The 26,282-nt window shown below is 42.4% G+C and overlaps 1 protein-coding gene and 1 long non-coding RNA gene across 6 annotated transcripts; one reads left to right on the top strand and one right to left on the bottom strand.

Annotated features, from left to right (window-relative positions):
* Positions 1-6,749: 6,749 nt before the first annotated feature.
* On the bottom strand, positions 6,750-17,667 carry LOC100194660 (Y-box binding protein-2). 4 transcript variants are annotated; one of them, XM_014135540.3, is made up of 8 exons: positions 17,377-17,667; positions 13,340-13,403; positions 13,023-13,056; positions 12,780-12,869; positions 12,123-12,461; positions 10,766-10,863; positions 7,841-8,121; positions 6,750-7,089 (listed from the first exon to the last, which is right to left on the bottom strand). In XM_014135540.3, the coding sequence occupies exons 1-7, from the start codon at positions 17,483-17,485 to the stop codon at positions 7,875-7,877; spliced, it is 981 nt and encodes a 326-aa protein (XP_013991015.1). In that variant the 5' UTR covers positions 17,486-17,667; the 3' UTR covers positions 6,750-7,089; positions 7,841-7,874.
* On the top strand, positions 15,804-19,979 carry LOC145860042 (uncharacterized). Of its 2 annotated transcripts, none has more exons than XR_014380100.1 (4): positions 15,804-15,864; positions 18,991-19,109; positions 19,227-19,378; positions 19,583-19,979. It is a non-coding gene; the product is annotated as an uncharacterized LOC145860042 (long non-coding RNA). The 2 variants fall into 2 exon arrangements; XR_014380099.1 differs by lacking the exon at positions 15,804-15,864 and adding an exon at positions 18,365-18,623.
* Positions 19,980-26,282: the final 6,303 nt, after the last annotated feature.

Genomic DNA, 26,282 nt, shown 5'->3' with positions numbered 1-26,282 from the left:
TCTTATCCAGAGTGACAGTGCATTCATATTAAAATAGCAAGGTGAGACAACCACATCACAGTTGTAGTAAGTCCATTTTTTTCTTCAATAAAATAGTCAAGTGTTAGTAGGAAAAGACAAGTGCAAGCTTTTGTTTTCTTGCACGTTTTGTTCCTCAAATTGAAACACAGGGCATACATGCATCTGCTATTCGGCTCACTTACACTTCTCTATTCCATTTTAATTATATGGTAATAACGTATTAATAAGCGGGCCTTTCAGGCCTGCCGCAGTATGAGGCCGCCAAAGGCTACATGTCCAAGGAGCCAGACGAGCTAGGCCTGCAGCAAGCAGAGGTAGTCATCCTCTTGCAGATAGATGGTAAGTCTGGACAGTCTAAATAGAAACAAGCAGACCTGGTCAAAACATTAACTCAAAGGAAAACAGGTATAATGAATCAAGACTTGTTCATAAGTATCAACTGCATATGCTAGGATCATCACATTAAGCCATCAAAGGCACTATAAAGTGTTAACATATCCTGTGGTAGACTGATGCCATGGAGAGAGGATGAGGGACGGAGAAAGAGGCTGCCACCTGCACCCCCATGGAGAGAGGATGAGAGACGGAGAAAGAGGCTGCCACCAGCGCCCCCATGGAGAGAGGATGAGGGACGGAGAAAGAGGCTGCCACCTGCGCCCCCATGGAGAGAGGATGAGGGACGGAGAAAGAGGCTGGTTCCCTGCCAACAGCGCCGCCATGGAGAACAATGAAGCGTCTACGCAAGGAGACCAATGTTTAAACAACTTTCTGCCAGCCAACCAAGATAACCTGCCTCCATATCAGTCACAGATGACTTGCTTTGGGGTCAGAGGAAGTTACTGGTTTGTTGCCCTGTACATTTGAAATAAGCAACATTGATCTACTGGTGATTAGTGGAAAATAGTGTTGTATGAATTTAATTGTACAGCTATGTACTTGTCATAGCTAGTTATTCTTTTTTTTTTTTTATTAACTAGGCAAGTCAGTGAAGTCCTGGCCCGGGTATCCTGGAAGGATACTGACCTCAGTCCGTCAGTAGAGGAAGCCTGGTTGCGCTTTAAAAGTGCTTTCCTCACCATCTTAAACAAGCATGCAGATATAGCCCTTGGTTCACCCCAGACTTGACTGCCCTTGACCAGCACAAAAACATCCTGTGGCGTTCTGCATTCGCATTGAATAGCCCCCGCGATATGCAACTTTTCAGGGAAGTCAGGAACCAGTATACAGTCAGTTAGGAATGCTAAGGCTATCTTTTTCAAACAGAAATTTGCATCCTGTCACACTAATTCCAAAATGTTCTGGGACACCGTCTAGTCCATGAAGAATAAGAGCACCTCCTCCCAGCTGCCCACTGCACTGAGGCTCGGAAACACTGTCACCACCGATAAATCTATGATAATCGATTATTTCAATAAGCATCTCTCTACGGCTGGCCATGCTTTCCACCTGGCTACCCCTACCCCGGCCAACAGTTCTGCACCCCCTGCAGCAACTTGCCCAAGCCCCCCCTCTTCTCCTTCACCAAAATCCAGACAGCTGATGTTCTGAAAGAGCTGCAAAATTTGTATCTGGACATGAGTGCATCTCAGCCACGCTCAAGGTCCTAAACGATATCATAACCGCCATCGATAAAAGACAGTACTGTGCAGCCGTCTTCATCGACCTGGCCAAGGCTTTCGACTCTGTCAATCACCGCATTCTTATCTGCAGACTCAATAGCCATGGCTTCTCAAATGACTGCCTCGCCTGGTTCACCAACTACTTCTCAGACAGAGTTCAGTGTGTCAAATCGGAGGGCCTATTGTCCGGACCTCTGGCAGTCTCTATGGGGATGCCACAGGGTTCAATTCTCGGGCCGACTCTTTTCTCTGTATACATCAATGATGTCGCTGTTGCTGCTGGTGATTCTCTGATCCACCTCTACGCAGACACCATTCTGTATACATCTGGGCCTTCTTTGGACACTATGTTACCAAACCTCCAGACGAGTTTCAATGCCATACAACACTCCTTCCATGGCCTCAAACTGCTTTTAAATGCTAGTAAAACTAAATGCATGCTCTTCAACCGATTGATGCCTGCACCCGCTCGCCCGACCAGCATCACTACTCTGGGCGGTTCTGACTTAGATCATGTGGACAACTACAAATACCTAGGTGTCTGGTTAGACTGTAAACTCTCCTTCCAGACTCACATTAAGCATCTCCAATCCAAAATTAAATCTAGAATCGGCTTCCTATTTCGCAACAAAGCATCCTTCACTCATGCTGCCAAACATACCCTCGTTAAAACTGACTATGCTCCTGATCCTTGACGATGTAATTTACAAAATAGCCTCCAACACGCTGCTCAGCAAATTGGATGCAGTCTATCACAGTGCCATCCGTTGTCACCAAAGCCCCATATACTACCCACCACTGTGACCTGTACGCTCTCGTTGGCTGGCCCTCACTACACATCCGTCGCCAAACCCACTGTCTCCAGGTCATCTATAAGTCTTCGCTAGGTAAAGCCCCGCCTTATCTCAGCTCACTGGTCACCATAGCAACACCCACCCGTAGCACGCGCTCCAGCAGGTATATTTCACTGGTCATCCCCAAAGCCAACATGTCCTTTGGCCGCCTTTCTTTCCAGTTCTCTGCTGCCAATGACTGGAACAAATTGCAAAAATCCCTGAAGCTAGAGACTTATCTCCCTCACTAACTTTAAACATCAGCTGTCAGAGCAGTTTACCAATCACTGTACCTGTACACAGCCAATCTGTAAATAGCACACCCAACTACCTCATCCCCATATGATCTTTTCTCTTTTTCACCCCAGTATCTCTACATCTCATCACTCCAGTATTAATGCTAAATTGTAATTATTTCACCTTTATGGCGTATTTACTGCCTTACCTCCCTAATGTTCTACATTTGCACTCACTGTACATAGATTATTCTATACGTTTGTTTATGTTTAACTGTTGTTTTTGTCACATCGCTTTTCTTTTTCTTGGCCAGGTCACAGTTGTACATAAGAACTTGTTCTCAACTGGCCTACCTGGTTAAATAAAAGGTGAAATAAAAAAATAAATTACATTCTTACTTATAATGACAGCCTATCGGGGAACAGTGGGTTAACTGCCTTGTTCAGGGGCAGAACGACAGATTTTTTTTTACCTTGTCAGCTCGGGATTTGATCCAGCAACCTTTCGGTTACTGGCCCAGCGCTGTAACCACTAGGCTACCTGCCGCCCTAATGTTGATATTATTAGAATTTCTATAGCACACTTTGATGTCAGTTATGCCTTCCCCATCGACACTTATGTTATGGGCCAATTTAATCATTAGAGTGACAAATTAGAGGTCGACCGATTATGATTTTTTTCAACGCCAATACCGATTATTGGAGGACCAAAAACCGCTGATACCGATTAGTCTTACATTTTTTTTATTTTTTATTTGTAATAATGACAATTACACAACAATACTGAATGAACACTTATTTTAAAACCTCTTACATGTAGGCGTTCCGCCAGCGGAACCCCTAGCCAACAGCCAATGGGATCGCATGGCGCGAAATACAAATACCTCAAAAATCCAATAACTTCAATTTTTCAAACATACGACTATTTTACACCATTTGAAAGATAACCCTCTCCTGAATCCAACCACGTTGTCCGATTTCAAAAAGGCTTTACAGCGAAAGCAAAACATTCGATTATGTTAGGAGTACATAGACAAATAATCACACAGCCATTTTTCAAGCAAGCATGTGTCAATAAAACCCAAAACACAGCTAAATGCAGCACTAACCTTTGATGATCATCAGATGACACTCCAAGGACATTATGTTATACAATACATGTATGTTTTGTTCAATCAAGTTCATATTTATATCCAAAAACAGCTTTTTACATTGGCGCGTGATGTTCAGAAAATGTATTCCCACCAAAAACTTCTGGTGAATTTACAAAAATACTCAAACGTTGACAAAAAAAAAATTATTTTAAGAATTATAGATACAGAACTCTATGCAATCGCTGTGTCAGATTTTAAAATAGCTTTTCGGCGAAAGCACATTTTTCAATATTCTGAGTACATAGCTCACCATCACGGCGAGCTATTCAGACACCCGCCAAGTTCGGGGAAAACTAAACTCAGAATTAGTATTAGAAATATTGTATTACCTTTGCTGATCTTCGTCAGAATGCACTCCCAGGACTGCTACTTGCACAAGAAATGTAGTTTTTGTTCGAAATAATCCGTAGTCATGTGCAAATACCTCCGTTTTGTTCGTGCGTTCAGGTCACTATCCAAAAGGCTAACGCGCGAGCGCATTGAGACACAAAAAGTCAAAATGTTCCATTACCGTACTCAGAAGCATGTCAAACTCTGTTTAAAATCAATTATATTTTTTCCGTAAAATAGCGATAATATTGCAACCGGACAATAGTGTATTCATTCAAGGAGTAAAATAAAAAACAGCGTGCTCGTGGGAACGCGCATATCCAATCTCTTTGTCCCCAGGCAGTCCACTCAGAAACTGAGCTACTATACTCTGCCCAGCGACAGGGGAATGCTCAAAACACTTTCTGAAGGCTTTTGACAGCCAATGGAAGCCTTAGAAAGTGCAACATGACAGCACAGATACTGTAGTTTTGAAAGGGACTAGAAAGAACTACATTTCTCAGATCCTTCACTTCCTGGTTGAATTTTTCTCAGGTTTTTGCCTGCCATATGAGTTCTGTTATACTCAGACACCATTCAAACAGTTTTAGAAACGTCAGAGTGTTTTCTATCCAAACCTACTAATAATATGCATATTCTCTGGGCAAGAGTAGTAACCAGTTTAATTTGGGTACGTTTTTCATCCAGCTGTGAAAATACTGCCGCCTATCCATATCAGGTTAACTTAATATAATACATCAATAAAATCAATTTAGCCTCAAATAAATGAAACATGTTCAATTTGGGTTAAATACTGCAAAAACAAAGTGTTGGAGAAGAAAGTAAAAGTGCAATATGTGCCATGTAAGAAAGCTAACGTTTAAGTGCCTTGCTCAGAACATATGAAAGCTGGTGGTTTCTTTTAACGAGTCTTCAATATTCCCAGGTAAGAAGTTTTAGGTTGTAGTTATAGGACTCTCTATACGATTTGTATTTCATATACCTTTGACTATTGGATGTTCTCATAGGCACTTTAGTATTGCCAGTGTAACAGTATAGCTGCCGTCCCTCTCCTCGCTCCTACCTGGGCTCGAACCAGGAACATATCGACAACAGCCACCCTCGAAGCTGCGTTACCCATGCAGAGCAAGGGGAACAACTACTCCCAAGTCTCAGAGCGAGTGACGTTTGAAATGCTATTAGCGCGTACCCGCTAACTAGCTAGCCATTTCACATCGGTTACACCAGCCTAATCTTGGGCGTTGACAGGCTTGAAGTCATAAACAGCGCAATGCTTGAAGCATTGCGAAGAGCTGCTGGCAAAACGCACGAAAGTGCTTTTTGAATGAATGCTTGCGAGCCTGCTGGTGCCTACCACCGCTCAGTCAGACTGCTCTATCAAATCATAGACTTTATTATAATAAACACACAGAAATACGAGCCTTAGGTCATTAATATGGTCAAATCCGGAATCTATCATCTCGAAAACAAAACATTTTTTTCTTTCAGTGAAATATAGAACCGTTCCGTATTTTATCTAACAGGTGGCATCCAAGTCTAAATATTCCTGTTACATTGCACAACCTTCAATGTTATGTCATAATTACGTAAAATTCAGGCAAATTAGTTCGCAACGAGCCAGGTGGCCCAAACTGTTGCATATACCCTGACTCGGCGTGCAATGAATGCAAGAGAAGTGACAATTTCACCTGAATAATATTGCCTGCTAACCTGGATTTCTTTTAGCTAAATATGCAGGTTTAAAAATATATACTTGTGTATTGATTTTAAGAAAGACATTGATGTTTATGGTTTGGTACACGTTGGAGCAATGAGTCCTTTTTCGCAAATGCGCACCGCATCAATTATATGCAACACAGGACAGGCTAGATAAACTAGTAATATCAACCATGTGTAGTTAACTAGTGATTATGATTGATTGATTTTAAGTTAAGTTTAATGCTAGCTAGCAACTTACCTTGGCTTCTTACTGCATTCGCGTAACAGGCAGGCTCCTCGTGGAGTGCAATGTAAAGCAGGTGGTTAGAGTGTAGGACTAGTTAACCGTAAGGTTGCAAGATTGAATCCCCGAGTTGGCAAGGTAAAAATCTGTCGTTCTGCCCCTGAACAAGGCAGTTAACCCACCGTTTCTAGGCCGTCATTGAAAATAAGAATGTGTTCTTAACTGACTTGCCTAGTTAAAAGGTATGTGTGTGTGTGTGTGTATATATATATATATATAATAAAAATAAATCGGCGTCCAAAAATACCAATTACCGAGTGTTATGAAAACTTGAAATCGGCCATTCCGATTAATCGGGCGACCTCTATGACAATTAAATGAATATTCAAACGTAAACATTTTCTTAACTACAATTTTATACCCAACCGATAAGTCCCTCTGTCAATCAGTGAAGGAATGGTATTTCTGTAGTTATTTTAACAGTTTATTGCCATGTATCTGGAAAGAAGAGACCATTAGTGGTGTCTTGGGGTAAAAGAATACATCAGCCAATTTATGTCAGTATCATGGTGATTGCATTTAGTCAGGCAAAACAAAAAAACTTGAGTCGCCAGTTCTTCTTTGACTTTTATTTGAGCTTGCATTTTGTTAAAATTCATGTTTGAATACATAAAAAGTTTTTAAAAATGTCAAACTGACCAGATATCAAATTACTTTTCTTTTAAAAACCATTGTGTAAAAACTGAGGACCGATTTAGAAAAAAAACGTCTTCCGTTTCCAAAACTTTTTTTATAGCTGTCACGTAAAAATAATGGAACAAAACAGGTCTGCATAGATTCTGCAGGCAAATCGGTGGTAATCTGGTCAAATGCATGGTACAAGCTTAAGACGATCGTCAAGTCAAATCTGTTTCTTATTGCTCAGATCTTTGATGTTTCTTCTTGATGACATTACTGTAGAGAGGAAAAGAGATTGTTAGAGAAGATACATTGACTGGTCAAATCCCGTTACTGTATCAGTCAACTCAGACTGTGCAGCAGCATCAAGACAGACAGGAGGACCAACAGACATGGCACAGACAATGGCAGGAGGCCTGCAGTCAGTCAGGCAGCCAGTTTGCTTGATCAAATCCATGACATCACCATGGCCCCTGCCTTGGGTGATGAGCGCAGCATCAATGGAAAGTGCAGACTGATGCTGGCTTTAGAACTCAAGAGTGAACTGCCCGAGACCATACACCAAGGCCTACTGCCATCTGATGGACTTTTCCCACTGATATGTTGTAAATTGGCGATCTCAAACTGGGGGCATACGGGCCAGATGCATCCTGCTAGCAGATTTAATGCGGCCCGTGGTCGAAGATGTAGATTGTATGTCGAGAAGTGCTGTGAATGACTACAGCTAATCAACTGATCATACAATGCATACTGATGACTCAACCAAACCCTATTTAACCAGATTTCTGGGATAAGTTATCATTTGGCCAAGTTCCAAGTTGTATTTGAGAATAATATTTTTTACATTAACCATGAATAAGCCAGCACAGTCCACTATGAACAAAAACTAAGCTTGACTCTATGGAAATTCAATCCAGCATGTTTTCTAACAAGGAAACAAATAATTGTTTACCCATATCCCAGAAATCAGGTATGCAGATTTGATTAGAGCACCAAGTAGCAATATTTGTGTGTGTTGGGGACTCACCCGGACGGTGGTAGAGATGGTATGCCGGTAGTTTCTACTCAGCCCCGCCCTGCTCGGCTGCGGGAGCGGATGTTTTCTCAAGGGATGGTTCGCCATCGGCCTTGGCCTCCTTGCCATCCTGGGGCTTGCCACCGGTCTGTGGGCGTCTGCGGCGGTAGTTGAAGTTTCGGCGGTAGCGGCGCTGGCGGGGCTCCTGGTTCTCGCCGTCACCACCCTGGTTCTCCTTGTTTTCCCCCTCGCCATCCCGTACCGGTCTGGGACGGGGTGGACCACCACCTCTGCTGTAGGGTGGGACACACACTTTAACACCTGACTAACCTTAAAACAGCCCCTAGCACCCATACAACTTCAAATTATGATTGTGAATTCCACTTTAAAAAATCTTACTGAAATCCCAACTCAGAAACATTGAGTCAAATTTCAGATGATTACCTAAATTGAAATGGAATTGACCCAAACCCTGGGGCTTGCAGATTTGATGGCATTGGAGGTGTCCAAAAGCAATTATGGGGATTTGATCCACCCAGCCTTCTAATGGGCTTAGGGGTGGTTGTGCATTACATGGCCCAAGCATATTTTGCACTGTGTGTGTAATATGAGCCACGTACAGTATGCAATGTGCTGCCTTGTCCTTATATTTCATGAATGGGCTTCTGTCAATTCTGCCATATACTCAAACAAGCTAAGAATTGACCATGGCCTAAAAGTGCCACCATGTGTTTGAGCTTATAAAACAAGTGGTGGAGCTCACTCCTGTCATGTGTATGAACCTGTGTCTGTGCCCTCTACTTCTGATCAAGTACCAATTTAAATACCACGCCCCCATACAAGCTCATTGGTGCATACCGGAAGAGAGTAAAAGCAGTGCCATAACAACGACCACAGGTTTGACGGGCCATAACACAGCCAAAATGGGAACAGGAATAACCTGAGAAAGTAATGGACCATATACAGGGTGGTTGAGGGGGAATGAGAGTAGACATTAACCTCTTGGGGCTAGGTGGGACGCTAGCGTGCCACCTGTGGTGCACTCCATCAACAGCAGGTGCATTTCAAGAGCGGCAAATTTGAATCCAAATAAATGTCAAAATTCAAATTTTTCAAAAATACAACTATGTTACACCATTTGAAAGATAAACATCTCCTTAATCTAACCACGTTTTACGATTTCAAAAAGGTTTTACGGCGAAAGCATAAATTTAGAGTATGTTAGGACAGTACATTTACAAGAGTTGTGTGTAATGTTTTGTCAAGTCAAAGACAGGGTCACCAAAACCATAAAACCAGCTAAAATGATACACTAACCTTTTACAATCTCCATCAGATGACACTCCTAGGACATTATGTTAGACAATGCATGCATTTTTAGTTCTATCAAGTTCATATTTATATACAAAAACAGCGTTTTACTATGGCATTGATGTTGAGGAAATCGTTTCCCTCCAATAACCGGCAGTCAAGTCAGCGTCACAAATTAAATAATTAAAATTAGAAAACATTGGTAAAATATTATATTGTCATTTAAAGAATTATAGATTTACATCTTTTGAACGCAATCAACTTGCCAGATTTAAAAATAACCTTACTGGGAAATCACACTTTGCAATAATCTGAGCACTGTGCCCAGAAAAATACGCGTTGCGATACAGACTAGACGTCATGTTGGGGAGATCTAAAATCGAAAATACTATGTAAATAATCCATTACCTTTGATTCTCTTCATCAGATGTCACTTCCAGGTATCACAGGTCCATAACGAATGTAGTTTTGTTCAAAAAAGCTCATCATTTATGTCCAAAAATCTCCGTCTCGTTAGCACATGATGTAAGCCAGCCGGACTTCTCGTCATGAACGAGGGGAAAAAATATATTTCCGTTCGTTCAAACATGTCAAACGTTGTATAGCATAAATCATTAGGGCCTTTTTTAACCAGAACATGAATAATATTCAAGGTGGACGAATGCATAGCCTTTTATAACGTATTGGAACGAGGGTACCCAACATGAAGTAGCGCGCCAGGTGTCTAATGGGACATCACCGTTCCATGGCTCTTGTTCGGTCAGATCTCCCTCCAGAAGACTCAAAACACTTTGTAAAGGCTGGTGACATCTAGTGGAAGCAATAGGAAGTGCCAAAATATTCCTAAACCCCTGTGTTTTTCAATGGGAGAGGTTTAAAGTCAATACAACACATCAGGTATCCACTTCCTGTCAGAAAATGTCTCAGGGTTTTGCCTGCCAAATGAGTTCTGTTATACTCACAGACACCATTCAAACAGTTTTGGAAACTTTAGAGTGTTTTCTATCCATATATAATAAGTATATGCATATTCTAGTTACTGGGTAGGATTAGTAACCAGATTAAATCGGGTACATTTTTTTTATCCAGACGTGCAAATGCTGCCCCCTAGACCCAACAGGTTAACTATGTATAAGCTGAGATCAGAAGTATTTATGCTCTCGCCATTATTATTGTCAGAGAAGAGACATTAGAAACTCATCACTTCAACAGCATTGATAGTCATATAGATTGTTTAGTTCAGGAATTATTCAAGATAATAGTCCATAGATAGTTTGGCCAAATCACCATGTTCATACATTTCATAATACTTCCACTAATAAAAACAAATCAGGACTAAAGAGACATGAAGCCGTTGTTATTGCTGAAGGAGTACCCATAGAGTACATTTAAATGCAAAGTCAAATAAAATTTCGGAAGCAGTTGCCATTCAATGTTAGGCTGCAATAAGGGGAACATGCAGTCAGTAAACTGCCCCATGGTAATGTCGCAGATAAATAGATTCCGAATCACGTACCTTTGTGACAAATTCACCTAACCTTTAGTTGACAGACAAATTAGATATGGCTTTCTGCTGTTATATAACCCCCTTTTGCAGCCTTGTGTCAATGAACTCAACACGCAAACCTTGGTCTGAACCTTGGTCGGAAGCCTCTGTAGTAGTTCTGCCTCATTGGTTTGTTGCCCTGGTCTGGACCTCCCTGGTTCTCGTCACCTTCGCCACCCTAAAAACAAACAAGAGTTAGTCACACCCATACAATCACTGACTCAATACCCTAGATCCAGGTCTGAAACTCACCTTTTGCATAGAACGAGTCTTGAAAAACAGGAAAAGATATACTCTGATGAAGGTCAACTGACCGAAAGTTTAGTTACTATTAAAAAAAAAAATATATATATAAAATAAAATCTTAAAATGCGCAGCTGTGCAGATACTTTTTCCTGTTTTGCATTTTACCTTCAGTAATTACCAGCCACTGATTCACTGAGGAAATCAGTGACCGGGTTCTTCAAAATCAGTATTTGTCTGTTTGCAGCCAACTTCAGGTGCTGTCAGTATATTATATGAACCTAAGTATATTCCACTAGCGCCGACTACTCATTTTTCAGCCGGACACTTTTTCCACTTAAATTAACAAGGCTACTAATTAGCTAGTCATAAAATAATTCTGCTGAGCCCCCTTCTGTTAGAATGAACAGTATTCATCTTCTAGCGATCTATTGATAGGACAGTCACAAAGTCAGCGATGACAGGGAAACAGTGCTGGTTTGACAGTCTGCTGTCCGTCCCACCTCTCATTACCTGGGTGTGTTGTGTGCGCTGTGGTTGCAGCCACATTTCTTTACACGGAGAGTGAGAGCATGAATTTGCACATCCCATATGTGGTAAGTCGAAATCCAATTAGCCTATTGTTTTCTGGCACATTCATATCCTTTCGCATGCAGGGTCCGACATTAAAGCTGGCCCGCTGGCCCGGGAAGAGTAAAAACATGTGCCGACCCAGTGGATCTTGTCGGTAAATTTTCAGCGCATTTTTGCATTCCAGTTCAACATTTACCTGCAAAAATGGCTCAACTCTGGGGGACAAGCCACTCCGGACCCCAGACCAGGAGAGCCTAGTTGGCTGGCTACGCCATGTGATTGTGGAAAACATTGCTATAAATAGATTGCAGCACTGCGCGATCAGCAGTAGGTGTAACATCTTGGATTTGTGTGAAATTTTGATTAATAGACCTATTTTGGTCAACCCGAGGTTCGATTTTGGTCTGTTGACCAGTGGTTTGGAGCCAACTTTAAGTACTGTCAATATTTAGACCTCTATGTAGACCTATTTTGGTCAACCTGTATTGGTCTGTTGACCAATACACGTGAGGTTTTGATTTGTCCGGCCATAACCAATTGTGGCACGCATGTTTGACGAGAGTGTGTATGACATCACTGGAACGGGGCCGGACTGCTTCAGGAGTGCCTGTAACAGCGTACCTCAGTCATCTCTCCGCGAGGTGCGTTGGTGTACGGGGGCCGACGGCCGTAGCGTCTACGTACAAAGTATGGGGGGTAGCGCCGTCTCCCAGGGAAGGAGGGCCTGCGCTGCTGGGTCTGCATCTCTCCCTCTGGGGCGCTCTCGGCGCCCTCACGGCTCTTGCGGGGGGGCCGCTCTCCTTCGCCCTCACCATCGCTCTGGTAGTTGTCTGGGTATTCACCGTCACGGGCTGGGCCCCTCCTGCGGGGGTACCGCCTATAGCGGTTCCGGTCAGCGGCATACTTGCTCCCCTGGACTGGGACACCCGCTGGGCCGGTGACATTGGCTGCCTCTGCTCCCTGGGAAGAGATACATACACACATACATAACACTGCTCGGACCACAGGGGTGTACACTACCCTTCTGGAGTATGAAGTTGTTTTAGCTGTGTATCATTGCATGATATTGTGTTGACTGGTCAAATCCAAAATTTGGGCACATTAGAGTCCCTGATAATCATAACTTGTGAAGTTAAAGTCTAGATGCGATTGCCTTAAATATTCCTAATCATATTTAACAAGTCATATGAAATAATTTGTGAGACTGCAAGAGTGGTGCCAATTGATATGACAGCTAATAACAAAGCTCTCTGTTGTGTAAATAAAATGTGTAACTACCTTCTCCCCTTCAACCACATCAAACTCCACAATTTCTCCATCTCCAACACTGCGAAGGTATTTCCTTGGGTTGTTTTTCTTTATGGCCGTCTTAAAAAATATATATATTGTTTTAGTGTATAAAACATTTCATTACAAACTTGTCTTTGTGGTGCCAACTACAATCCAATTCTGATAACTGGAAAAGGTTCTATGTTTGGCAATAAATTACTCAACCATTGGAGAATTTGGGAAGTTTTTTACCTGGTGGACAAAGACGTCTTCTTTCGTGTCATTCCTTGTGGGTGAAGGGAGAGAAAGGTGTAGTTAAATATAGGACAATAAAACCCATTGGATTGAAAACGTCTATTGTAACATTGAGGCTAACAGATTTTAACAGAACTGGCTTATTTATGCATTCATTGAGTCTTTACACAACAAGAGCATGCCGTGGACAGCCAAATACACTTCCCAGCTTTGTAAGCAAATCCAAGCCGTATTAGGATTCGGAATGTTCCCGCACAAACACCCTCATCATATTAGTGTCTTTAGGAGACGCCCGGGAGAGTGGGGCAACTTGCCTGTTGATGAAACCGTAGCCATTTCTGACGTTGAACCACTTGACTGTACCCAAGACCTTAGTTGCTGAAAAGGAAAAATATGTACACACAATTTAGGTGTGATTCACTTGTTTTTATCCCCTATATTTTTTGGCATTCAAATGAGTAAGTTGGCACCCAAAAATAATTTACTCATTTGCACATTAGCAGTTTCTCCTCATTTAAATATTGCACATCAAAGGGGGGGAAATTGTGAGGCACACTTCAAGTTGGCACTCTAATGGCAAGACTGATAAAGACAAGGACCAGAGAAGATACTAGGGAAGCAAGCTATAATTAACCCCCAACTGTTGGGCTTTTTATAGCTTCTGATGCTAAACCCTTGGTGTTCGCTTCCACCTGCCACGGCATGGTCCAATGCATATCACCATTACAGTGGCACAACTTTCACCGGGGACAGGGTGGTCATGACCCCCATTCTGAAATTACATTTTGTCCCTCCCAGTTTTATCATTGCAGTGTGATACAAAAAACGACAGAAGTGTACTTTAGGACCATGTGGACACCTCAGAGCGATCGAGTAGGCTGTTGGGAGGTTAGCCGGCTGGATTTAGGACCTGTCCGAGCGGGCTAACAGGCTGTTTGAAGGCAAAGCTTCAGAAAAGACTGTTCAAGTCTTTGGTGCAGGCCAGCCAGAGGCAGCCAATGTATGTGTTGCACTCTTTCGCCAAATTGTAAAAGCAGAGCAGAAACTGGCTACGCTTTAGTTGACTGCTGTAGCTGGCAAGGTAACGGCTGTTTAACTAAACTGGGGGGGGGGTTGTTATTCCCAGTGCTGAGCTGGTAGTGTAACAGATGTAACATTAGCGAATGTTTCATCTCGACTAAGGTTAATGAATTAGCTAGCTAGTAGCTACCACAACCAGCTCTAGCTAATTGCCAATGCATATCGATATCCAACAGGTTTTTGTATGAAAATGTTTTGTAGCCTTTGCTTTGTCCCGTTTCAACAGAACTAAATGAACTTGGCTAGCTTTCGCCAGTTGATGTACCATTCCAGTTGGCTAGCGTTAGCTATTTGTTTTGCTTCAATCACACCAGACCTGAATCAAACAATGAAATCAGCGGCCAAACGATTGAAGGTCAATGGTCGGACGTTTTCAGTGCAATGTGAATTATAATTAGAGTCGGTATAGCATTGTAACGTGAAACATCGGTCAGTTTCCCTAACTAATTCCCTACTTTTCACAATGACAGTAATAAACAGCTCTACAGGCTTTACTGTCATCATACAGTCAGTGCACAACATTATGCTCATCAAGTCTTAACAGGATCAGATGGTGACAGGTGTCCCAGCAGGTTCAGACAGCCAGGGAAGACCAGTCTACGGAGCTCAGGTGAATCTTGCAGTATATTCATATCGGTGAATGATACAAAGTTCTATCTTGAGTTGATGGGTAGACCTACGGTAGCTACAGGACAGCAGTTTAAAGAAACAGTCTGGGATCTGGGAATAACAGTCATTTCAATTATTGAACCATTGATTCTATTCTTGGTTAATATAATGTATAAATGGACACCAAGGTAATTCTTTGTCATCCCTCATCTTAGGAGAATCAGATGGTGACAGGGTTTCAGCAGGGTCAAGCATCCAGGAAAGACCAGTCTGACAGAGCGGAGGTAAGTTTTTGCAGATAAAACACTATTCTCTCTGTGCAGTAAGCACTGGACAAGCCAGATGCTTCAAAGATTGAAACTATTTTAAGGCAGTCTGACAAACCTCACGTTGATTTAGGCTCTTCCCGATGCCACAAAACATGCAAAACAAAATGTGAGGAAAACCTGGTAGACGCTGATGATGAATGGATACAAATGTTTGAATGCCAAGTCATGCTCGTATAATCTCAGACAAATTGCTGCCGTGTAAAACCACCCATAGAAACTAATATATGCCAGCAAAACAATAACATGGAATCAAAAGTAATTCCTCTGCTGGAGGTAAATTAACATAAAGGGTACATTTGCATATGTTATGGTCTTGTGAAGGCTGGCTGAATTATGGCAAAGATTATGTTCTTTTATCTCAGCATGGCTACAGATTCTCCATTCTCCCTGTTTTGGTTTGCTTGGAAATGTTGATACTGGAGACTTATCACATGAAACTATAACCATTGGTTATCCTTCCACAATGTCAAAGGATGGAGGAAATGTCAATTTAGGTATCACTATATTTGATTACAAGATTAAGGATATATTGGGCAACTTTCATAAAGTCTGGATGCCTTACATGGAATACAGTACGACAAAAGAAGTATATTGAAAACATGCCCACATCAGGGGAGATATCTATTTAAGCAATCTTTAGCTGCTGGGCTGCTCAGTCCTGGCTCTGGGGGGCTGCTGTCCTGTGGGTTGTCACTCTGGCCTTGGCCTAACCCACCTGAAATCAATAATAAAATGTTTCACTAAGATCCTAAAGCAAAGTGGGGGGAGCTGCAGGGTGGTTGACCTCTAGGGACAGGACGACCCAGCTCTACAGTGTGCAAGTAAAAATGCCTCTACAGTGTACTATTAGAGATTCATTATTGATTCATTGTGTTGTTTGTGTAAATGTGTTCTTTTTAGTTTTTATTACTTGTTTCCAAACATTACTCTTAGAATACATTTGTATTTTTTATTTTAAAAATGGGAAGGAAATTGATAGAGTTGAGTTATTGACTAGACTGGTGGGGGTCAGGCGTGCAGGTGGCTGGCTAAAACCAAAGTTGCACCCCTACATCATTAGTTCCAAAAACGCCCATGCTACGTGTTAGCTGGACTGCTAATTATTTTCCGCGCATCATTAATGAATACTAGGTAACTAGCTAGACAACCATTTACCCAGTTCAACAGAGCAAGGCTTGAATCTTCGCACGTGGCGTCGCGCCCCATGATGATGGCTTGCTATTTTGCTAGCTAACGTTAGCATATTATAATTTGGTCTCAACCATGTGGTTGGACATGAGCCAGGATGTCGTTCATAACGTCAAATTAATACTCATGTGCACCGAGTTAGAAATATAGTGTTGGGTACGGTTTCATGCTTAATAAAAGTACAATTGTCAGCTAAAGCGGGACAAAAGAAATTCGTAGAATCCGAATATCAAGGCGGACATTTTGGGGGCCCCTATAGCTATCAACTCACCCGAACGGAAAGCTAGCTAGCTGACTAGCTTGGCCATCTGCAATTTTAATTTTTAATAATCATTTGGGGGCTATGTTTTTTCATCGTACACTTGGTTATATAGTTATCTAACGTTAGCAATGTATTAGCGAGGTTGTTAGCATGATCGCTAGCAAGCAAGTTAATTAGTATGTGCATAGATGCGAACAAAGGGATACGAATGCAATCGAGCCTCTGCAGTGCAGTCAATCATGGGCCTCAATGAATTGTTTGTTACAAGTCCCCATTATAACTTTAGAAAATAAAATGCAAGCAAAACTGTCGTATACACTACCAATGTATTGGAAACAGTGTTCTTTACGGTCAATCTAACTAACGTTGGTTACAGTTACAACATGTGACAAACCAGAGGCCAAACCACATGCATTACAGTATTAGCTAGCCAACGTTACCTGTAAACTTGTCTCACAGGTCAGGTGTGTGGTCAGACGGATTGATGCGTTACCCGTTAGGCTAGGTAGAAAACAGTTGTAGACCAACTGACATTTTGAATTGGCACATTGGCCAATGTACCGTTACAGTTGAGACTAACTATCAACGATATAACGTTAAACGATTTCAAACTAGCAAACTAAATAAAGAAACTGAACACTACTTAGCGGTTGTTATCTAACTAGTTAGCCAATAACAATATCTAGATTTAGACAGCTAGTTAGGTAACTAACGTTAACCGTTTTAATAATCAGCTGACGTTGTGAACTAACGTCAGTTAGCCAACGGACATAGTTTTTAGTTAAGCGAATTGTAGGCAAGTTAGTAAGCTTTTTGGGAGTAACGTTACCGTGCCAATAAACCCACATTTGCATTTAATGGTTCACCTGGCCAGCTTGCTTACCGATGACCTTCTTATCCCCCGCGGAAACGGCTGCTTCCGCCGGGCTGGATGGGCTCTCCGCGTCGACGACAGCAGGCTCCGGCGGTTGTGTCTCGGCCTCGCTGCTCATGTTTTCTGGTTGGTTATGGCTTTTGCCGGCGGTGGCTCTCTAGTGTGTTTCCCGGTTCTAGATGGTAACCTGGGCCGGCGGTGGTGGGGGCTGCTGCCTTCGGGCTCTCAACTTTCCTCTCTCCGCTCCCGTTGCCGATCGAACTGGGAGGAATGAGAAAAGACGCGAAGGAATATCCCTAGCCATAGTCCCTCCCACGCTGTAATATAATTGGTCAATTCTTTCTTCTCTATAAACGTAACGAATCATTTTCGTTACTATTGGTTATATTGGTTGCCAGTTATTCAACAACAAAAATATTCCGTGAATATTGGTAGAAGAGAAATGTCGAAAACCAACACCGGCTACACGATCACGACACATTGTAGCTAGCTAACCCATTTTGTTACATTGTACAGTACGCCTAGATTATGGAGGAACAAAACTGCCGTAATTAGAATTAAATGAATAAATGCATTCATACAAATAGATACATACATTAATACATCCATATAAATGTATACATAAATAGATAAACGGATGAATGATTGCATACAAATATATCAATATTTAAATAATTAATCCCACTTATTTTATTCATTTATATAATTTCTCTATTTCTGTATTTCTTCCTCCAATATGATAATGAGGGGGTGTCAAGCAAAGGTATGTGGGTGGTGTCTAACACACCATTGGTTGATCAATGCCACAGAGCGATGATCGATTGCATTTGCCTGGGCTGCGTTCTGTATTTAATTTATTTCACCTTTATTTAACCAGGTAGGCAAGTTGAGAACAAGTTCTCATTTACAACTGCGACCTGGCCAACTGTATGACAAAGTGTCCAAAGCTTAAAGGTCATGTTTCACAATAATATATAATAAATTAACATTTTGTTGCTTTGTCGCACGTGCACAATAAAAACTCCCAGAAATAACACACGGTACATTTTCCTTGCTTGACGGAGAAACAGGTGAACAGTTTTGGAACACTGAGCCAATAACTGTACCAGGTCTGTGTTACGCGTGGGTTGCCTTTCACAATAAGGCACCGGACTACGCCGTATAGTTTTCAACCTAGAAGCAGACCAAGAGACGAGAGTAGGCAAGTAGTCTACCGGGATGGGCGAGAGGAATGTCCAGTTGTCCATAAAAGCATGGTAATCTAACTCAGTTTTACACTTCGCTAGCTAGCTAGATAATGAACTAAACTGCAGTCAAGTAAGGAGGAGCATGCTGTCACGATGGAATAAATCACCTATGTGAAGCTAGCCACAATAGTGTACTTTACTGTTTGCCTTAGCAATTGTTAGTGAGATGAGACATGGTGTCATAAAATAAATAATATCTTAGCAAGTTATAAATTCACATGTATGCCATGTACTGTAATTTGTAATAGCTGTTATCACACAATGGCATGCATAATTTTAATTAGATCTATTGTCATTTACAGACAGGAATGTGAAAATTGACATACTGATACATGATTCCTAAATACATGTGCCATTTTCTTGTTAATCTCTGCAGGTTTGTCATCTGATTTCTTTGAGCCTGGTGGAGAAGGATGCAACCATACTACAAGGCAGGACATTTCGCTGCATCCAAGTTGAGGATTGCTACCAGCGGGAATATGGAGCACTCTGTCAGTAAGTCATGATATTTTTGTTTTACATTGCATGGTACTAGGCAGGAGGCCCTGGGCCAGTCAGGGTTAGGGTTCTCTCTCTTTCTAGCACTCACTACCTCTATCCATCTCTCTCCAGCTGCTACAGAGACAGACTGGGCCAAGGACCTCCAGAGCCTTCTGACCCACTACCTCTATCCATCTCTCTCCAGCTGCTACAGAGACAGAATGGGCCAAGGACCTCCAGAGCCTTCTGACCAATTACCTGCGTTCTCTTCAGACTACAGAGAAGTAAGCTACACTCATAGTGTACCTAATGTATCATGTAAACCTCCTTCACTGTGGCAGTCCGCCAGTGTGATGACATAGTATATTATCTAGAGCCACTTGTTGGATTGGATTTACTGAACTCACACCATAAATCATGCTCTCTCCTCCCTGTAAATGTCTCCCACACTTTTATCAAAACTAATGTGTCCATCCCCTTATCCCCAGGTGAGTCTGTTGGACTATGGAACTTAAGAGCAGCACATCAAAAAACCTGCCACCCTGTTGTCAGGTATATGCAGACAGTTCCCTGAAGAAGGATGCCACTATCAAGGCTTAAAGGCCACATTTTGGGGATGACCAAATGCAATATAGTTTTGTATAAACTAATTTTATTAGATTACAAAGCAACTTTTTCATAGCATGTTTGTCACTAACTTTTACTTATTTCTGTGGTAACTTAAACTCAACACTTGGAGCTTATGATTCAAAAGGTCTAAAGTATATGAACGTCTCATGTAAAGGGTGAATACATTTTATTAATGTATATCACACAGGTCTCAACAAAAAAAAATATATCTCAGACAAGATTGAAGAATGGAACAAGTAAAGTGAATATAAGTCAGTAATTGTGTCCGTAGCAGTTTTTATGAATTTGAGTGGTTACATACAATACATGTTGACTGAATGGCTTTACTTCCAGGTAAGGCCCTTGCTTCTGGTACCACTGAAGGCCACAGTCATCAGGCAGGCAGCTTGAAGAAATGTCACCATCCAGGCCCATGTCATAGCATGCAGTTGTCTGATTGGGAGATGACATGCATTATGTACTTTTCATCACCAAAGCCGTGTTAGCATTTACTGCACGTTGCTGAACAATTCAACCCTTTTGTTAGTGTCATTGATATATTGAAATTCGCATACAATATTCAGTTCATAAGCACTGACTAATACCTCTATGGCAGGGGTAGGCAACCCTGGATCTGGAGTGGTGCAGCCACTTCCTGTTTTGATTTAACCAACCTGGAAGACTAGGTGTGTTGATTTTAGGCAATCACTCAACTGATCAATTAGTACAGTTGGTCAGGGCTGCGTTCACTACATAAAAACGTAATAGAACATTAAATGGAACTGAAACGGTGCTGTATTGAACAACTAGTTGAGAAACGGGGAGGGGTTTGGTTGTGGGTTCAAAAGGTACCTTAAATACGTAACTTATTGCTTCAAGCCACACCCACCAAACGGAGGAAATTAATATCTGTTCAATACCATTCAATAATATTTTGGGAACAGGGTTGCCTACCCCTGCTCTAGGGACCTGTGGTGTAAGGACTGCTGTGCAACAGCGTTCTTCCAGGGACCATATTCACAAAGCATCTCAGTGAAGGCATAATGTATCCTAATATCAGGGGAATATGGGCCCTGGCCTATCAGCATGCTAGCCTGTCAGCAATGCCCCTCCACTTGAAATGCAACAAAAACATAAGTAAGAATTAGCTTAGTAACTTAGTTAATGAAACACTAATGTAAATGTGCACAAGCCCCCTAATCAGCGAAATTATATGGAAAATTTGGGACATTTTCTTGCCAACTTTCAGTTACAAAAGCATGAATAAACCCGGCAAGGGAACAAAGTAGTTTGACAAAAACTGTTCAAATTGCCAGTAACTACTAGTAGCTACCAATTATATAGCCAGTTATTTTCTAGAAACGTAACTAGAGTCCATTTAGCTAGCTAAAGTGAACTTTGTTGGTGGGGGTTAGCTAAGGTAAACTCTGTTGGTGGTGGTAAAACAACGTTAGCTAGTTTGCCCCCAGCTGTTTCAAGATAGCTGGCTAGTTAATGGCATTTTTTTTCCACACGGAAAGCAGGTAATCTGGAGAACTGTAATGTTCAGCATCGGCCAGCACTGTATGTGAAGCGAACCACTAAAATTAGCCACAATAGTGACATTTGCGGTTCGCCTTCAAAATAAAGGTCTCGCACTGAAACGGACAGTGGAATCATGACATCTTTGCACTAGATAATGGTTAATAATTTTGGAATGTTATATACATTCAACAAAATACAATTATTTGAATAAAAGGACAAATCAGTTGAAATCGCACTGTGGATGTGTTAGACTTCATAATTGCATTGATGGCATACTTATATCTCACTTATATCTCGCCTTACCTATGGATTGTGGATCAATTAAATGGGGTATTGGCCTTTGCAGTGACACCCACAGAACACAGCTGTGAAGAGTTTACACATTAGCGTCTTAGCTTTTATTGCATGACTTTGACTCACCTCACTATTCAGACTTGTGCATATTGAACATTCATATTGCAATGTACAGCCTAACCCCATATCATTGACCCAAGATCCATAGGTATCAGCCTACTCGGAGACCTACTCGGTGACACCCACAAAACACAATTGTGAAGTGTACATAAATATTACCATTGTAGCTCATTTTGCAGGACTTTGACTGTGGGAAATCACCTCCCCAGTCGGTCTATTGTGAATATTGGACATTCATACTGCAATGTGCAGCACAGTGGAGGTCGATGCCGTTTAAGATGAGGGAGGACGAGAAAATGTTTTGTGAGCGTTGCCTTATTTCTATTACAGCATATTTGATGACTCATTCATATTCCATTCATCCAGCTCAATGTAACATCGATAGGTTTTGCTACCACATGATACTTGAATTTTCCCGATACCAATCATGAGTTTTCTACAACCTAGCCAGTGGTGATTTTAGCAAAAAACATATATTTTTTTAGATGCATGCCAGCAAAGCCACAACACTAAACAATGATGTCGATTAAGGCAGCCCCGCGCACCTCTCTGATTCAGAGGGGTTGGGTTAAATGCGGAAGACACATTTCAGTTGAAGGCATTCAGTTGTACAACTGCCTAGATATCCCCCTTTCCCTTACATTAACAGCACTATAACGGTGACAAACGGTGCCCACAAAAGGGCCTACATAAAGCTGTCCCAACAGCAGAGTCCCAACCACAGTCCCAACACTGCTACACCTGGCTATCAGCGGAGCCTTGTCTGGCAGCAAAACAGTTCATTCAGCGCTTACAATATTCAATGATGATATTTCTCTAAAACAGGCTATAGGCTACATGTGCACCACCAAGTCAGAACAGTAGGCTAAGTTATGAGAGAAAGGGGGACCAAATTATTACGGTGAGGATTACTTTCTTAGCTGCAGTATACAGTGCCTTCAGAAAGTATTCAGACCCCTTGACTTTTTCCACATTTTGTAACATAATAGCCTTATTCTAAAATTGATTTTTTTTTTAAACCCTCAGCAATCTACACATAATAAATACCCCATAATGAGAAAGAAAAAACAGTTTTTTTGATTTTCTTTGCCAAATGTATAAAAAAAAGAATAACACCGTATTTACATACATTACCAGTCGAACATTTGGACACACCTACTCATTCCAGGGTTTTTCTTTATTTTTACTATTTTCTACATTGAAGACATCAAAACTATGAAATAACACATGGAATCATGTAGTGACCAAAAAAGTGTTAAACAAATCAAAATATATTTTATATGAGATTCTTCAAAGTTTTTATTTTTTATTTATTTCACCTTTATTTATCCAGGTAGGCAAGTTGAGAACAAGTTCTCATTTACAATTGCAACCCGGCCAAGATAAAGCAAAGCAGTTCGACACATACAACAACGCAGAGTTACACATGGAGTAAAACAAACATACAGTCAATAATACAGTAGAAAAATAAGTCTATATACAATGTGAGCAAATGAGGTGAGATAAGGGAGGTAAAGGCAAAAAAGGCCATGGTGGCAAAGTAAATACAATATAGCAAGTAAAACACTGGAATGGTAGATTTGCAGTGGAAGAAAGTGCAAAGTAGAAATAGAAATAATGGGGTGCAAAGGAGCAAAATAAATAAATACAGTAGGGGAAGCGGTAGTTGTATGGGCTAAATTATAGATGGGCTATGTATAGGTGAAGTGATCTGTGAGCTGCTCTGACAGCTGGTGCTTAAAGCTAGTGAGGGAGATAAGTGTTTCCAGTTTCAGATTTTTGTAGTTCGTTCCAGTCATTGGCAGCAGAGAACTGGAAGGAGACATGGCCAAAGGAGGAATTGGCTTTGGGGGTGACCAGAGAGATATACCTGCTGGAGCGCGTGCTACAGGTGGGTGCTGCTATGGTGACCAGTGAGCGGAGATAAGGGGGGACTTTACCTAGCAGGGTCTTGTAGATGACCTGGAGCCAGTGGGTTTGGCGACGAGTATGAAGCGAGGGCCAGCCAACGAGAGCGTACAGGTCGCAGTGGTGGGTAGTATATGGGGCTTTGGTGACAAAACGGATGGCACTGTGATAGACTGCATCCAGTTTATTGAGTAGGGTATTGGAGGCTATTTTGTAAATGACATCGCCGAAGTCGAGGATCAGTAGTATGGTCAGTTTTACGAGGGTATGTTTGGAGGTTAGTTAACACAGTGTCCAAAGGAGGGACAGAAGTATACAGAATGGTGTTGTCTGCATAGAGGTGGATCAGAGAATCACCAGCAGCAAGAGCGACATCATTGATGTATACAGAGAAAAGAGTCGGCCCAAGGTTGAACCCTGTGGCACCCCCATAGAGACTGCCAGAGGTCCGGACAACAGGCCCTCCAGTTTGACACACTGAACTCTGTCTGAGAAGTAGTTGGTGAACCAGGCGAGTCAGTCATTTGAGAAACCAAGGCTGTTGAATCTGCCGATAAGAATGTGGTGATTGACAGAGTTGAAAGCCTTGGCAAGGTCGATGAATACAGCTGCACAGTATTGTCTCTTATCGATGGCGGTTATGATATCGTTTAGGACCATGAGCGTGGCTGCGGTGCACCCATGACCAGCTTGGAAAGGTACGGTGGGATTCGAAATGGTCGGTAATATGTTTGTTAACTTGGCTTTTGAAGACCTTAGAAAGGCAGGGTAGGATATATATAGGTGTGTAGCAGTTTAGGTCTAGAGTGTCTCCCCCTTTGAAGAGGGGGATGACTGCGGCAGGAGTGACCAGGAGTGGTTTACCAGGCACAAAGCCTGCCGAGTGTCCCAAGTAGCTGACACCATGATACTGAATAAATGGGAGAACATCAAAAAATCCCTGCACTTCAGTAACAATGAAGAGAGACAGGAGGAAAATGATGATCCACTCCACAAGATCCGACCACTGGTCACTCATCTAACCTCAAAACTGACGTCAATCCCAATGGGTGAGAAGCTGGCTGTTGATGAGCAGATGGCCCCATTCAATAGAAGAAATAGCAATACCTGCCATCAAAACCAAGATACTTGTCTTGGCAGGCTCTGATGGTGTCCCGCACAACTTAGAAATCTACACAGGGAGAGTTGTACAACCCCCTGAGCTAGCAGATGTGGGAGCAAGTGGCAACGTTGTCCTCCGCCTGGCCCAGCCTATGCCAAAGTGGAAAGAGTCTGGAGCCCAAGAAAGGTGGTCCCAGTTCCACAATTGCTGAGTATGAGGAGAAGACGAGAAAAGGACCCACTGCTTCAATTCCAGTCCATGATGTGCGCCTGGAACTACAACCCACTGGATGATTATGGCTAAAACAAAGAGGAGTTGCAAGGTACCAGGGTGCACAGGTACACCAAAAGCCAAGTGCCGGAAATGTGATGTCCACCTCTTTTCACATCCACCAGCAACTGCTTCCTGAGGTTCCACATAATAGGAAATCAGAGTGTGCTTTGTCAAAAAGAGAAACACTGATTCAAACAATAACCCACACAAACACACATTGACACACTGAAATACACACTCGCACATATAAACACACAGGCTAACCCCTCCACACACACACACACACACACGCACACGCACACACACACACACACACACACACACACACACACACACACACACACACTGTCACGTCCTGGCCAGTATAAGGGTTAATTGTTATTGTAGTTTGGTCAGGACGTGGCAGAGGGTATTTGTTTTATGTGGTTCAGGGTGGTGTTTTTGTAGTAAGGGCATTTGATTTAGTATTCCGGGGTTTTTGGGGCACTGTTTGAGATTAATGTATTCTATGTTTAGTCTAGGTAGTCTGTTTCTATGTTGAGTTAATTGGGGTGGACTTCCAATTGAAGGCAGCTGTGTGGTGTTGCCTTCGATTGGAAGTCCTATATTAGTTGGGTGTGTTTGTCTGTGTGTTTGTGGGAGATTGTTTCTTGTTTAGCGTGAGTGAGCCTAACAGGACTGTCTAGTAATCGTGAGTTCGTTTTGTTATTTTGTATGTTCAATTTTGAGTTTATTAAATGTTCAAAATGAACTATCTCAACTCTGCTGCATATTGGTCCTCATTTTCCGACGATGATTTCGCCATATCGTCTGACAACGAAGAAATCCCTGACAGAATCTCCCACCAACAAAGGACCAAGCAGCAGAGGAAAAGGGATTTCGAGTTGGACTGGCGGGAGAGATGGACCTGGGAGGAAGTTCTGGACGGGGCTGGACCTTGGCACCAGGCTGGGGAGTACCGTCGCCCACGGGAAGAAATTGAGGCAGCCAAGGCAGAGAGGCGGAGGTACGAGGCCTTGGACGCGCTGAGGGAGAAGCAAGAGAGGCACCCCGAATAAAAAAATTGGGGGGGCACAAGGGTAGTTTGGCTAGGCCTAGGAAGAGCCGGAAGCCAGCTACCCGTGGTTATATGGAGGAGCGTATGAGGTGGAGGGCGCCATGTTTCGCTGAAGAGCGCACTCTCACCCATACGTACGCACAGTCCGGTGCGCGTTATTCCAGCCCCTCGCAGGTGCCGTGCTAGAGCGGGCATCCAGCCTGGTAGGAGGATGCCTGCGCAGCGCATCTGGTCGCCGGTACGCCTCCGAGGACCAGGCTACCCAACTCCCGCTCTACGCACGGCTACCATCAGGCCCCTG

The sequence above is a fragment of the Salmo salar genome, chromosome 13, assembly GCF_965601325.2.
Source record: "Salmo salar chromosome 13, fSalSal1, whole genome shotgun sequence".
Taxonomy (NCBI): domain Eukaryota; kingdom Metazoa; phylum Chordata; class Actinopteri; order Salmoniformes; family Salmonidae; genus Salmo; species Salmo salar.
Note: the sequence above shows the minus strand (reverse complement) of the source record. Positions and strands in the feature narration are given on the sequence as shown.